General features: G+C 37.6%; 3 protein-coding genes across 4 annotated transcripts; all 3 read right to left on the reverse strand.

The window, feature by feature from the left end:
- Positions 1–124: 124 nt before the first annotated feature.
- Positions 125–9,631, reverse strand: LOC134826605 (tropomodulin-2-like). Of its 2 annotated transcripts, XM_063839055.1 has the most exons (10): positions 9,546–9,631; positions 7,549–7,602; positions 7,018–7,100; positions 6,487–6,643; positions 6,060–6,191; positions 5,828–5,929; positions 2,297–2,415; positions 1,749–1,856; positions 954–1,097; positions 125–848 (listed from the first exon to the last, which is right to left on the reverse strand). In XM_063839055.1, exons 1-10 carry the CDS (start codon positions 9,556–9,558, stop codon positions 675–677), a joined length of 1,086 nt encoding a protein of 361 aa, XP_063695125.1. In that variant the 5' UTR covers positions 9,559–9,631; the 3' UTR covers positions 125–674. The 2 variants fall into 2 exon arrangements, with proteins under 2 accessions (XP_063695125.1, XP_063695126.1); XM_063839056.1 differs by lacking the exon at positions 7,549–7,602 and having other exon boundaries at positions 9,546–9,587.
- A 359-nt stretch (positions 9,632–9,990) lies between these two features.
- Positions 9,991–11,252, reverse strand: LOC134826606 (probable N-acetylglucosaminyl-phosphatidylinositol de-N-acetylase). Its single transcript, XM_063839057.1, has one exon. The coding sequence runs from the start codon at positions 11,246–11,248 to the stop codon at positions 10,508–10,510; it is 741 nt and encodes a 246-aa protein (XP_063695127.1). The 5' UTR covers positions 11,249–11,252; the 3' UTR covers positions 9,991–10,507.
- Positions 11,253–11,576: 324 nt separating this feature from the next.
- LOC134826578 (proteasome subunit alpha type-5-like) lies at positions 11,577–12,673 on the reverse strand. The gene is made up of 2 exons (XM_063839002.1): positions 11,900–12,673; positions 11,577–11,681 (listed from the first exon to the last, which is right to left on the reverse strand). Exon 1 carries the CDS (start codon positions 12,647–12,649, stop codon positions 11,915–11,917), a length of 735 nt encoding a protein of 244 aa, XP_063695072.1. The 5' UTR covers positions 12,650–12,673; the 3' UTR covers positions 11,577–11,681; positions 11,900–11,914.
- Positions 12,674–13,305: the final 632 nt, after the last annotated feature.

The raw sequence follows: 13,305 nt of genomic DNA on the forward strand, positions 1-13,305 counted from the left end.
GTATTTTGTAGTTGTGTGATCAAAATGGAATTGAAATCTTTCTGATTCAGATTTAGTGATTTAGGTTTTAAGATATGATTGAATTTACATCAGCTGGTCTTATTGATTCAATGAAAGACATGAATTAGGATTGACCCATGTTGTAATAAAGTAAATATCTTATAAAGTTGAACATAATATACGAAGTCTCAATAAAAACTTAAATATTCTCAAAATTTAACAAAACAAACAATCATTACTATTAGTCAGTTTTAATTTGAAAAATTTATTGATTATCACGCACTATTTTATATCATTAATGTAATCGTCAGTGATTAGAATCAATTATTTGGCTGAGCGGGAACACGGATCACACCCGAATATGTGGTTTTATTTACATATCATACAGGACACAGGTGCTTTAAAAGAATAAGATGTCGAGATGATTCGGTCTGGAAAGATAATAATTGAATTTGATAAGTGAAGAGAATATGTATAAAGAATCTTTTGAAGCGTTTTTTCCCGAAACTATAAAAGTTTTCTTTTTTTCGGCTCTGCTGCCATACATGGGTTAAACCATTATAGAAAAGCAACGACCATTTCCTTCAAATCAAAGTCTTTCTTTAAATCCACCTTTTCTATAAAATCGTTCCATCTTTGCTCTTTACAAAGGTTGCTGAACTCTCGACAGCGGTTTAGCTAATTCCCTGTCGTTTCTTCCTGGCAAGATCGCAATTCCTCATGATCAGTCGATCAGCCGAGTTTCTAGCTCCCCCGTTCTTCCAGTTTAGACTGAACTTTACGACGGAAGTGTTGTTCGCAAGAGCTTTGGAGATTGCCATTTCGTCACCAACACCGGTTGTGAAATACTGAAAATTTCATAATCACCAATCAAAAAGAATTTATCGAGCTGCAGAAACAATTCAAAGCGCTGAAAAATATATCGCAGTAAAAGTGCCTATTTGTGTGCCTACCTGATTTGCGATACGGAGCTCTTTGAGAGTTTCACTGAACTCCAACGCTTGAACCATCAGCTTCAGTTGTTTTCCAGTAATCTTGTTCGTTTCCAAAGACAGTGATTCGAGAGTCGTATTAGTCTTCAGAAGGGTGATGAATCCCTGACGAAAGGAAGTTACGTTCAATAATCTATTTGATAATTTCTAGCAAATAATAAATATAATATAATATATTATATTAAATTATATTATATTATATTTTCGCGCGCGCGCGCGTGCGCTGCGCTGCAGCGCCACGCGAAGTGTGGTCATTATTATGAGATTTTGTAAGCGCGCGCTACAATTTTAGTATTTATTGCGTGTGACAATATGCCAACTGTGAGTAGTCCCAGTGCCGGCACTCATAGTCTTCATTCAGGTTGTAACCGGATACCAGAAGCAAGAGCCTAACCCTCCAAAAATCAACTTCGTTTTACTTGTAAATTCCTTTCACCTCAAACTTGTGTGATAAATAGGCTTCCTATATAAACACTTATCAATTGTTAAGAAATGCACTAGATTGTGTAAATGAGCAGAAGCAAGGTTACTGCTCAAGCTTTCAACACGCTTGATACTTGACCCAGTTTTTAGAGGGATTGTTGAACAAAACACTACACCCCACAGGGGTTGGAAAGCATTTGGGAACGAAAATTGGAATGTGAATATTAGCTAGAATATAAATTTACAAAAAATCATTACGATTGGTCACTTGTCAGGATGAAATCATTTAATCAAGAAACAAAGATTAAAACTTGTAGAACAATTAAAACTTACGTCGATACTCTCGTCAGTAATAGCGCAGTTGCACATATCAAGTTTAGTGACGCTGGTGTTATCGACCATAGCACTCGTTATGTTATCTATCATCTCTTGATCGAGGGGCTGAGTGTTGATCTGGTTTATGGTTAGTAACACAAGTTATAATATTATAGTAAAGTTAGTAACACAAGTTCCTGATCCAGGAGTCAACAGCAGTGGCGTAACGTTGCCTTTTTGCCCCCCCCCCCCCGGTGAAAAACGCCCCGGCCATGTTGGTGCCCCCTCTCCTTTTGGCGCCCTTCCCTAAAATTGGACAAATTATATGAATTTAGAGTATACACCGGTAAAATCTCTATAAAAGTGTGTTTCTAGAGCAAAACACGCAGTTTTGCTAGTACCGTAGTCAAGTTTTTCCAAATTGTCCCACATTCAAACGAAGATTTGGCGCCCCCCCCCCCCCCCGCACAGGTCATCGTAACTCGTTTTCTTGAGAGCAAAAGCATGTTGACTGTTGAGAAACACGTTATTATTGAGAGAAAGAATTAAACATATGGTGTACTTACAACGTTGTTGAAAATACAGTGAGTCAAGCTTGAATCATTATTCTGTATTTCTTGTAATGTTTCTTCAACATCAATTTCGTTAACTTCCTCCATATCTCCTGCTTCTACTAGATAATTTGCTGAAACATGCAGGTAATTAGTTAATTAGCTAATTAGATAATTTGTAGTAAAATGCAATGCATTTAGTCACAATTTGAAATACATATCTGGATAACATAATAAAAGAGTGTTGGAATTTATATTGTGACGTGAGTGAAAATAGATATTATTTTTACCATGGTACGACTAAACACTTAAAGCAATGCATGTTGTTCAACTAGTTTGACCTCGATTGCGGATAAAATTACAGAATTGAGATTCATTGGTTGCAACATTCGTTTTACTAATTTAGTCACTGGTACCAAATTATTATCAGTCAATCTTCAAAGCGGCTAATTGTACGAAGAATGTCCAAGGTATCTTGATTACAGTTATATCTACAACTATAATTCTGGTTATCTACAACTATCAACATAACAAAGTGTTACCGTAACCTACCACAAAGCACAGGTTCACTCGCCATTACTAATCTCTACAAAGTAACAATATCTACAAGAGCTGGTACACAAACACGACTACAGCAAAAGAATAAAGAGACAGCACTCACCCGCGGTACAGCACGAACTTTCCAGAAGATTAGGTTAACAAAGGACAAGATAACTCAATGAGGAGCAACTACAATACGAACAGTGAGTAGATACAACAACAGCAAGGATAGTGAAATGTGATATGGGATGTTCGTGATTAGTGACCTGGTTGTAATGATTCCTCTTCAGTCTTCACCTGGGCATATTGTGCTGCGTGTATTGAAGGTGAAATTAGTATACACCACACCTTCTGTCAATAACATGGCCACGTGATATAGTGAAAAGCACGTGATATGATAAATGTTTTAATATGATTTTAAACACATGTTAGGATCTACGTTGTAGTAATCGGTAAATAACCCTAAATTAGAGGTCCCCACACTTCACAGATAAATGTTATATTTTAACACGTGGGATAACCTACGTGATATGGCATAAGGGCTGAGCCGGTTATCTGAGTAAGTCACGTGACCACCATTACACGTTTTAACTGGGTACAAAGTGTAAGGTTCCTTCTGTTTGACCCTCTTCTTGACACGTGATTGTTTGTCCGTCCGACAACATGACGTCACGACCCCCATCATCTCTCACAACAACAAAGTTACAGCTTCAACTTCACATTTAACTGGCTTTCTATCACTGTGTTGGGTTACCTTTTATGTCGAGTAGTTGTTAAAACGAAAAGTCTGGCAACAAAAGTAAGGCACAAGTTAGCGGTTGTCTTCAAATGGAGTGCAACAAAGGAGAAACGAAGCGGAAAATAGTGAACAGTAAAGATTGGCACATTGCAGCAGACCAAACCAAAATTTAGGAGTGTTTATTATTACGTGGCAACAGATGTTGCAAAATGCCACCAAATTATATACTAATTGGGTAAACCTAATATGAAGGTTTGCGGTGTTATTCCGACTTGTTAGGATCGAGCAAGTAGAGTTGCCATGACCCTTAAGGCCAAGGGGTGTTAAACTATGAAACATAATAACAGATGACGGAGTTAAAATGGGCTTGAAAATATAATTAATAAATCATAATACTTTATACTATGCCGATAAGATACCACTATATTTCATACAGTTAACGTATGCCGGTCAGAAGTAATCATGTATAAGCCAATTACGAACAGATTATTATATGTAACTAGATTATGATACCGTGGGAACGTAATGAATCATATTGAATCATTTAACTAGTAATAATAAAATCCCCTGTTAAAGTTACCGAACCTCAACCATTTTACCGAAACTAATTTAATGATTTACCACACATTATACTAGGTATGGAGTATTGGTTTTAACAGTTGACTTCACAGACGCGTGCTGCCCACTCTGTTCACTAACACCACTTGAATATTATTCATGAGGTTGGGAAGTAGCTCACAAGGTTAGCGAAAATACATTATAATTTATACAGCTGATATTTATACTAGAGAGAAACAATTACAAGGCTCCAGTTAGGTGGAGGGGGAGTCTGCTGTTTAGGTTGTAATTTAGTACTAGACAAGCTTTACAATACGGAAACTGTGTAGTACTGTGGTAGATTGCTTGATCATTGCTGCGCTCAAAAACTAACATTATATATATTAAGTTTCAAAGCATTCACTAAAGCGTATCAAACAAACATTAGCTCAGAGAAATCAATTCCGTTACAAATACGTCGTTAACATCAGCCGAGTAACTCATCTCTTATCTCATAAAACAGAAGCCTTGCACACAGGACCAAATACGGCGAATACAAGTTCAAACTAATATACAACACATTAAAATAAAGGACACTAAAATAACCAATACAATACAACGAGTGGTGATATCAGGACTAATAAACAGTACACATAATAACATGTGCTGCATAATATTCCAGAGTTGCTTGCTGAATGTGTTGCAAACCAGAAGACAACCATATTGCCGGTCAGATCAAAGGTGGGGTAGGTTGTGTCTTTGTGTGTAGACTTGAGACTGTAGAGGTTACTCAAGATCCTTCAGGTGGACTTTACTACCAATATCAGCCATCCTTAGGCGGGACCCATAACAGTTTAACGCCGATTATCAGGACAGAAAATAATGAATTTTGCGTAAGTGGTTCTTGAAGGATTTACTTGACGCCGGGGCGCAATAACCGTTTTGACAAATTATAAACGTTTTGTAAATTCATACTGATTAAAGGAACAGTTTTAGTACTTAAACCAGGAATATGACAAATAATAATTCGAGCATAATGTGTTGGTTCAGTAGCTAAGTGTTTCAAAAATATCATATTACTGCTCCACGCAATGAAGGCGACAATAAACAAAAATACCACCGCCGACTAGATCTCTAGATAGTGAGCAAAGCAAAGCCAGCTTGTCACTCAGACACACTCTTCAATAATAGCTCAATCTATATAGCAATATATAGCAATATATGGCAATATATGGGCCGATAGCAGGTTATGTGCGTGTGAGCTGATTAATGAAATGAGAACGTAAGGTCTAATCAGTATAATATGTATTGAAGTGGGACATTTTACTTTATCTGGTTATATTCCCTTTAAATGTGCATAATATGCTGTACTGGTAGTGGGATGTATGGCTGGCGTGTACAGGAGTACACGAAGGTGAAGATAACACGGTATAATACATTCCACTACCGGCTGAGAAAAAGTGAGAACATTCCGTAGCAGTATGTTGGTGTATTTATAAAATAAGCACAGTGTGCTTCAAACGGCAAGGAATCTAGAATGCAGGGGTGTGAAAATATTGTGCAGAACACTACAGCCTACAAAAACTGTACAATCAGGGTGTTATATTGTTTATACTACGTTACAAGACAATTGGTCAGGTCACTGATTACTTGACATGGTGATAGGATGACTGGTGAGTGATGACCAACTGAGTCTGATTGGGAGATCACCCTTAACGGACAGCACAAACCTCTGATATCAGGGATGGGGCTGGTTAGTCCGGTCTCATTGCCCGGTCTCGTACACGAGGATACATCCACTGATCCCAGCAAACTGTTCGCTCCGAGAATCTCTGAGATTATACAAAATGTTAATCAGCATTTATCTTTTGTTATTCGATAAGACTCCGTTTATTGATTCAAAGTACTGACCCAGGCCATTAGGAAATAGACAAATGATCAAATCAGATAAGTCAAGTTTACCGGCAAGAGCGTCGATATCACCGTCAGTAATGTCACAATCACCGATACCCTCAGCCTCCGCAAGCAATTTCTCAAACTCGTCATCATAGACTGTCTTCTCTTTCTTTTCTTCAACCTTAACGAACTTCTTGCCTGATTACAAGGTTATTATGAGATGCAATAAATATTAAATGAAAGCGAGACGGAAAAATTAACACGCAATTATTACTATCAGATAATTAATTAGTGTCATTGATTTGGAATTTATCCACGTTAGTAAGTGCCGATAAACCCACTCGAAATTCTAATATATTAGAATTATATATAATCTCGAAAGGCCCAGATCAAGAGCTATGCTGAATATTTGAAAATAAAACATATTTAATAAAGTATCATCAAAAATGTGAATACCAACGCCCATGATTCTAAAATATTCCCCAATTCTCACCCTTAGTTTCCTTAGCGAAGGGAATGTAATCCTGTCCAATTTGCGAGGCTACCGCTGCCTCCTCCATCCATTTCGACAGGGCCTCCTTGTCGATAAAGTTCTGTCCTTTCTTGTCGATGTGGTATTTAACCCTGTCAGCAGCCGGCAACAAATCGTCCTGAAGAAGACTGTGTTCGGCATACAGCACAGTACAGTGCAAGGTATCTACGTTATTACTACGCAACACTGACGTCTTTTAAGTTAGTTTTAACTTCATACAGACCACATATAGGAGAAGTTACTAGGCAATTGGCACTGTCTAAATGTTTTACTGTTTGCTAGCTTGCCAACCAGATATTGGGTATCGGGCGTGTCAAAAGAAACACCGAATAGGCGTTCCTATTTGAGCTTTTAAAAATCTAGACTTTACATAAGATGAAATCAAGGTCAAATATAGATTTTGTGTGGTCCAAAATTCCTTAGTTTGCAGTCACTCCACTAGCCATCAACTGAGCTCTGACTGGGGGTTGCACCCCCTCCCCCCTGACTTACACAAAGTTCCGAGTTTAGTTGCTCTATCTCCTCCTTTGATAGTCCTTCAAAGAACTCATCGTTCAGATAATCCATTTTCCGATCTGTTTTGGACGGGAAATTAGATATTTAAATAACCCATTACAAATCAAACAAATAGCAATTCAATTATCCCAATTAAGAACTTTAATAGATCCCAAAATATCACCTGATAGATTTCGAAGACGCCCACTATTTAATTAGAGAAGGATTAAAACAAAATGCTGTCACTTTGATTACCATCATATTCCTGGAGTATGTGACCCGGCTTTCACCACAAATATCTGCTTTATTTCCGTTTTAATCAAAGAGCTACAAATGCAAGGTAAAATCTGGCTTCGGACCCCGGCCCCCTCTGAAGTGTATTATACCAGAGTGCCGATTTAACTTAAGTACGATGTACGGGCTGCAGTGCTGCACAGTGTATAACATCGCGAATATTTGAGTTTTACAGTGCCCTGTGCACAGCAATATCCCGATTTTGCCCAGTGCAGTAATTAGTGCCCCTCTTACTTAGCTCTTCCATGGTTAGCCCTCCGAACAACTCCTCGTTATCCATATTTTGATCTGAATTAAACGAGTAATTATGTAATTGCGTTATTCAAACTCGTTAATGACTAGAAGAGTTAAAGACAGAAGTTTAAGTATTTGCCACAAGTATTGGCATTCCCAGATGAACTCTGTGTGAAGGAGAGGCAAGATGTTGTGATTCTGAATCCTTGGTGCAAACTGCGATAGTAACGTTCACTTTTTAAATATCATGTAATGTGGCCAATGTTACTTCTGATTTCTGAAGTTTATAGGATATTCTGGGCAATAAACCACGTACCTGACAAAAAACTGACAAGAGCGCAAATAAAAGGAAGCAAGAGAAGCGATGTATATTAAGTTGTCGACTTCCCCCACAACACAATTAAAATGGAGCTGTGGTCAAATGTTAATTAATTCTCATTGACATTATATAGGAACTAGGAAGGTACGCAAAATATAATTAAACAACCTGCTCTAAATAAAGGTTTAACGTCCTCAGCCCCGCTCAGCCAAGTTATCAACAGTATTCCATAAGGCTTGTGCCATATTAAGTTAACAATTAAAGTACTCTAAATTAAATAAATACATGCTGAAATCAGTTAACGTAGCCAGAGCTTAGCCTCGATTACAGACTTACGAGGGGTGGGTCGAGAGGTTGTTAGATGTTAAAACAAGAATTGCAAGCCTACACAATAAGTAATATGTACACGACGTGTTGATTTACGCGAAAATTGACGTTTTCAACAGCCTGGAGGCGGATATTTGATGATGGGATTGTACGTGCGTCGTGCAAATCAATCAGGGAAGGGTAAAACTGAAACTCGCCATGCTCAGATATCTACTAGTATCTACTGGTGCCTTCTCAAAAGAAATAGGTGCTGACAGATTCGCAGGGTGGTATGATAGGATTGTTTCTGTAGTCATTCCAAGGAACAAGGTAGTAAACTACCGACAGAGATGTCTTAACTCGCTCCATTCCCCAGATTCTTAACTCTAACTCGACGAAGATGTCAGTAAATGTAGGAGCGTGACGCTTTACTTTAGCAATACTTGTTGCTATTTTGATATGAAGTATGAACCTCGAAGACCGAAACCTAAAAAATCGTACAAAGTTGACAATAAAAACGCAAGCAACAGAGATTCACAGAATTATTGTTAACCGGAAAGAAGACCCAACAGAAAGGACCTGCTTTGTCTGAGAACGGAGAAACCTGCCAAGTCGTGGCTGCAATCTCACGAGACTCAAGCGAAATAACAAATTACAAGGGCTGAGTTAGTAAATTAAACTGCCACAGCGTGTTTTCATACTGCATTCATTATCGTTGTGTCGAGTGGAATGTTAAAAATAGTGCCCAGTTTAGGCTAACTTACATAATTATATAATTGCTCACTAATTAGCCGAATTAACACAAGCAGGAATAAATAATGAGAAGTACTCTATATTATGTACAGCAGACTAACGTAATTCCTAATACATTTACATCAGAGGACCAGCCGATAATATTTAAAAACTAAAACAAGACTAGCAGATCATAATTCACACTGGAAGAGATAAAAACACAGCGCAACAGATGTTAAAAGTAAGATAACGATACACACGAGCAAGCGTGCCCAGAAATATTACAAAATATTATAACATAATATCCCACTTTATATATATCCCACTAGATAGTCAGCGGAATGGAATGTAACCCGAGAGAGAGGACGTGTGAGAGAGAGAGAGAGAGAGAAAGTTAAAACGTAACATGTCGAGTGTGCGGTGTTGTGATGAGGCAATGGAAAAGAGAGAAGAGAGTTATATATTTAAGCCCACAACACGCTAAATAAAGAATGTGTATACCCGAGTGCGATGTGTGGAGGTATGTTCGAGAATGTGAGTGTGACAGAAGAAGTAGTGAAGAGTGTAGAGGTGGTTAGAGACTAGAGAGCCAGCTCAAACCAACGGTTATTAACATAACAGTTCATTACAGAGCTCATACCTGTTGCTACCATCTTGTACCACCGGGTCTACTTAATTGTTTGGGAAGTTAGCTTTCACTTACAAATCATATATCATAATATGTAATGATACCACCGGTCAACATATGTTATTTTATATACTACAGATCAATGGATATTGGGTATATATTATAGAACAGTCTCGAAGTTTCTTCGTTCAACTCAAGACTTTGACGACAGAATTGTGGCAAATTGCCATAAATCTGGATGAAATTCTAAAGAATTCATTAAGATATATCATTTTTGCCGTCTAGGCAATCGTAAAAATTGTAAAGTTACACTGTGATGCGTTTCAATAGCAAGAATGTATCATCACATGCTGTAATTCATGTAACATTATTACACATATTTATTATTTACTTTTTAACAACCTGGCAATTATTTCAGATCACGTACGATTCAGTAATACGCAACATAATTTGACAAATTTTATCAATAAGAAATAAAAACCAATAACAAAAATATTACTTCCGATGAAATATCAAAATTCTATCTATGTTCAACATTAAAGCATTCAAATAAAATGATATACATATTCGCACATTTAAGCTGAAAGAAAAAACGATCTAAATAACGATACGCAAAATGCAACAAACACGGCAATACCCAAACAGTGCTACCAAGAAACACGAATAACATAAGAATATAATAAACTATATAGCCACACCGCATTGTACATTCCTGTCATAATTCTATTAGCAAAATAGCAAATATACAGATTCAATTATCATATTATAACATACAGTAACCTTCTGATAATACAACAAATACAACACTAACGTGCGTTCAAGAAAAACCACCAAAACACCTGAACTCTACTCTCGACTAACCAGCCCAGAGCTCAGATCACCACAAAACACTTCCTTCAAAAACACACACACAACATTAAAAACTCGACTAGTGTCTAGAACTTCGCACTGTTAAAAACTAGCTACTCAACACGTTATTGTACACTGACACTTCGCAGCGAGTTGACCACCATGTACCTGCTGAACACTACATAAAGTTTTCTAAACCACGTGAGCTGACTACCGTGATGCTTCATAGCTCCCTGGATGTTGATGATGTCTCTCAGGGATGCGATCATGTAGATCTTAGACGTGCACGATATGAAGCAGTCCATAAAACTGCTGTATTTTCTGATGACGTTGACGGAGTCCAGCTGGTAGATGAGGGTGTCGCTACTAACTGAACTATTCTTGCAAGCGTAGGTCACTCCTTTACTAGTGGCTATATGATTAGGATGTCCGGACACACCATACCTATCAAACGTGATGATGATATCAGGTGTGCACTGTTTAGCATAGTTCCCCACCTCCTCCCCCACCACCTCAACATCCCACTTATTACTAGGGCCATCTTGTAAACCCTCATTTTCTGCTATCTTCATATTCTCACCTGGAATACCCAACTTCTTAGCACTTTGCTCCAGTTCCTCCTCCCTGACCTCACCCAAACCATCATGGTTACCGTTACTCAGACACAGCAGGAACACCTGTCCCACTGATTGGAAGTACCTGATGGTGGGACCGAAGAACATGCACTCATCGTCAGGGTGGGAGGTGACAAAGAGAACCCGTTTATTGTGGTAAGAGGAAGGCCAGCGAGCTGTTCCTAGGAAGTAGAAGCCGATGAAGATGTAGGCGGTGATTGTGGTACACAGGGATACGATTATCGGGTACATAATGCTGTCTGGAGTGAAGGGAGAAATTAGTGTATTAGTAATTTATCTTTTAAAAAGTATGGCAGTTGAAGAAATATGATCATATTTTTTAGAAATTCGTGGCATTTGATTTCATTTGACATATTACTACTTTATTATACGGGAAATTTTATTTTTTAATTATGTCATTCATTTCATTAGGGGTTGAAAGAGTCAAAGAAAGAGAGACAGATTGAACAATAATAAACTTGAAAAAGTTACTATTCAAATACAAACTCAACATCACGTTGCAATTATACATAATATAATTACTAAGTAATTGTAATAATTAGAACATTATATTAATAAAGCTTATAAATATATCATGTAACCGTCTTTGTCGAGATTTTTGCTGAGTTAGGCTCTACTTTGTGTTCTAAGTGCACCGTCCAGCCTCATCCAGTGAGGGGTATATCTGAGGGAGGTTTATCTTTTAAATTTACAAAGCAGTTATAATATATTTAGTCTTAACCATCTATTTATGTAAATTCTCAAATGACATGAGGTTAGTTTTTAGAAGAGTACTGAGAAATTAACCACCTAAGATAAAACGTGATAACTATTGAATCAGTTCTAAAATAACAATGGGACAACATATGTAATGGCTAGGAAGTAAAGGAACAAAATGTTTACCTGTTAGTAGGGTATTTATAGAGTTGTAAGAAGAGCATCTATTGGGTCTTTGCCAAGAAGACGGAATTTTCCTGGTTCTTCCTGATCCTTTCTACAGATGCCAACTTCAATATTAGTTGAACTGATCTTTTCTTCCATGACTTGTTTCAAGACATTGAGGCAAAGCTTCACACCATCGTCCAATGTCATAGACTTGTGATACTGTTCTTCCAGAGTTGCTTGTGCCCCTTCTGATCCAGCACCAATAGCTTTAGCACCATACTTAAGATATGTTCCACTGGGGTCCATATGCAGTAGAACTGACTCTCCATTCTCGTCAACTCCCGCCATTAGGATAGCAACACCAAAGGGACGTGACATTGACTTTCTGTCATACTCACCAAAAGATAATGCAAGGTTTGACACTGACTGGGTTACACTTTCCACGGTCATCTTTTCGTTGAAGGTGAACCAATGACTTTGAGCCTCAACCCTTGCATGATCAATCAAGATTCTTGAATCAGCAATTAGTCCACTCATGGCACATCCAATGTGATCATCAATTTCAACAATTTTCTCGATGCTAGAAGGAATCATTAAAGGGCTTGTGATTCTGCGTTCTACAGCAAGACATACTCCTTCTTTAGTTTGAACACCCACAGCAGTGGATCCCAGTTTTATAGCTTCAATAGCATACTCCACCTGGAAAATCCTGCCCTCTGGAGAAAACACATTGACACCCCGGTCATACTCTGATCTGCTCTGGAACATATTCTCCTAAAAGGCACTGGATTAAGGTAACCAACACTATTTTAAAACGGAATAAATTACATATTAAGTCAGGTTACATGTAAAAAACTTCTTTTTACAATTTTGGTACTTTATATTTGAATCTGTTTAATAAACTTCCAAAAGCACCCAATTCAATCAGGATCAAAGGGTAAAAAGGATGGCAAGAACAGTCCTAGTGAACAAGGAGCGAAAAAAAGATTATAATATGCGGGTCCGGGTTATGGGGTGCACACTGCACACCTTGAACTGAGGGATAAGTTGAAAACAATCATATGAAGGATATGTGGAGGAGTAAGGAGAAGGCCTAGCCTGCACTGGGCCCTGTACTATGGCTTGAAAAGCAAATGAATGTATCAAGTTTGCAACACATGAATACCAAAGATCATAGTAAGCAAAACATAGTTTCAAAACAATAGAATAAAAGAAGAAAAAGTGGTAATATCTTGATTGAATTCACAATAATTGCAATCCCAGGGATTTAAGTTAGAAAATACAATTACCATAATAAAAAAGAGAGTTAGAATTAATTTACAAAAATTATGATCTACAAATAAATAAAATTGATAGTATTAATCTAAAAAATAAAGATTCACTAGACAGAATAAAAGTAAATTTACACAGCAGTTACCATAGAA

Source organism: Bolinopsis microptera, chromosome 2 (genome assembly GCF_026151205.1).
Source record: "Bolinopsis microptera isolate Bmic1 chromosome 2, MBARI_Bmic_1.0, whole genome shotgun sequence".
In the NCBI taxonomy this organism is placed as follows: domain Eukaryota; kingdom Metazoa; phylum Ctenophora; class Tentaculata; order Lobata; family Bolinopsidae; genus Bolinopsis; species Bolinopsis microptera.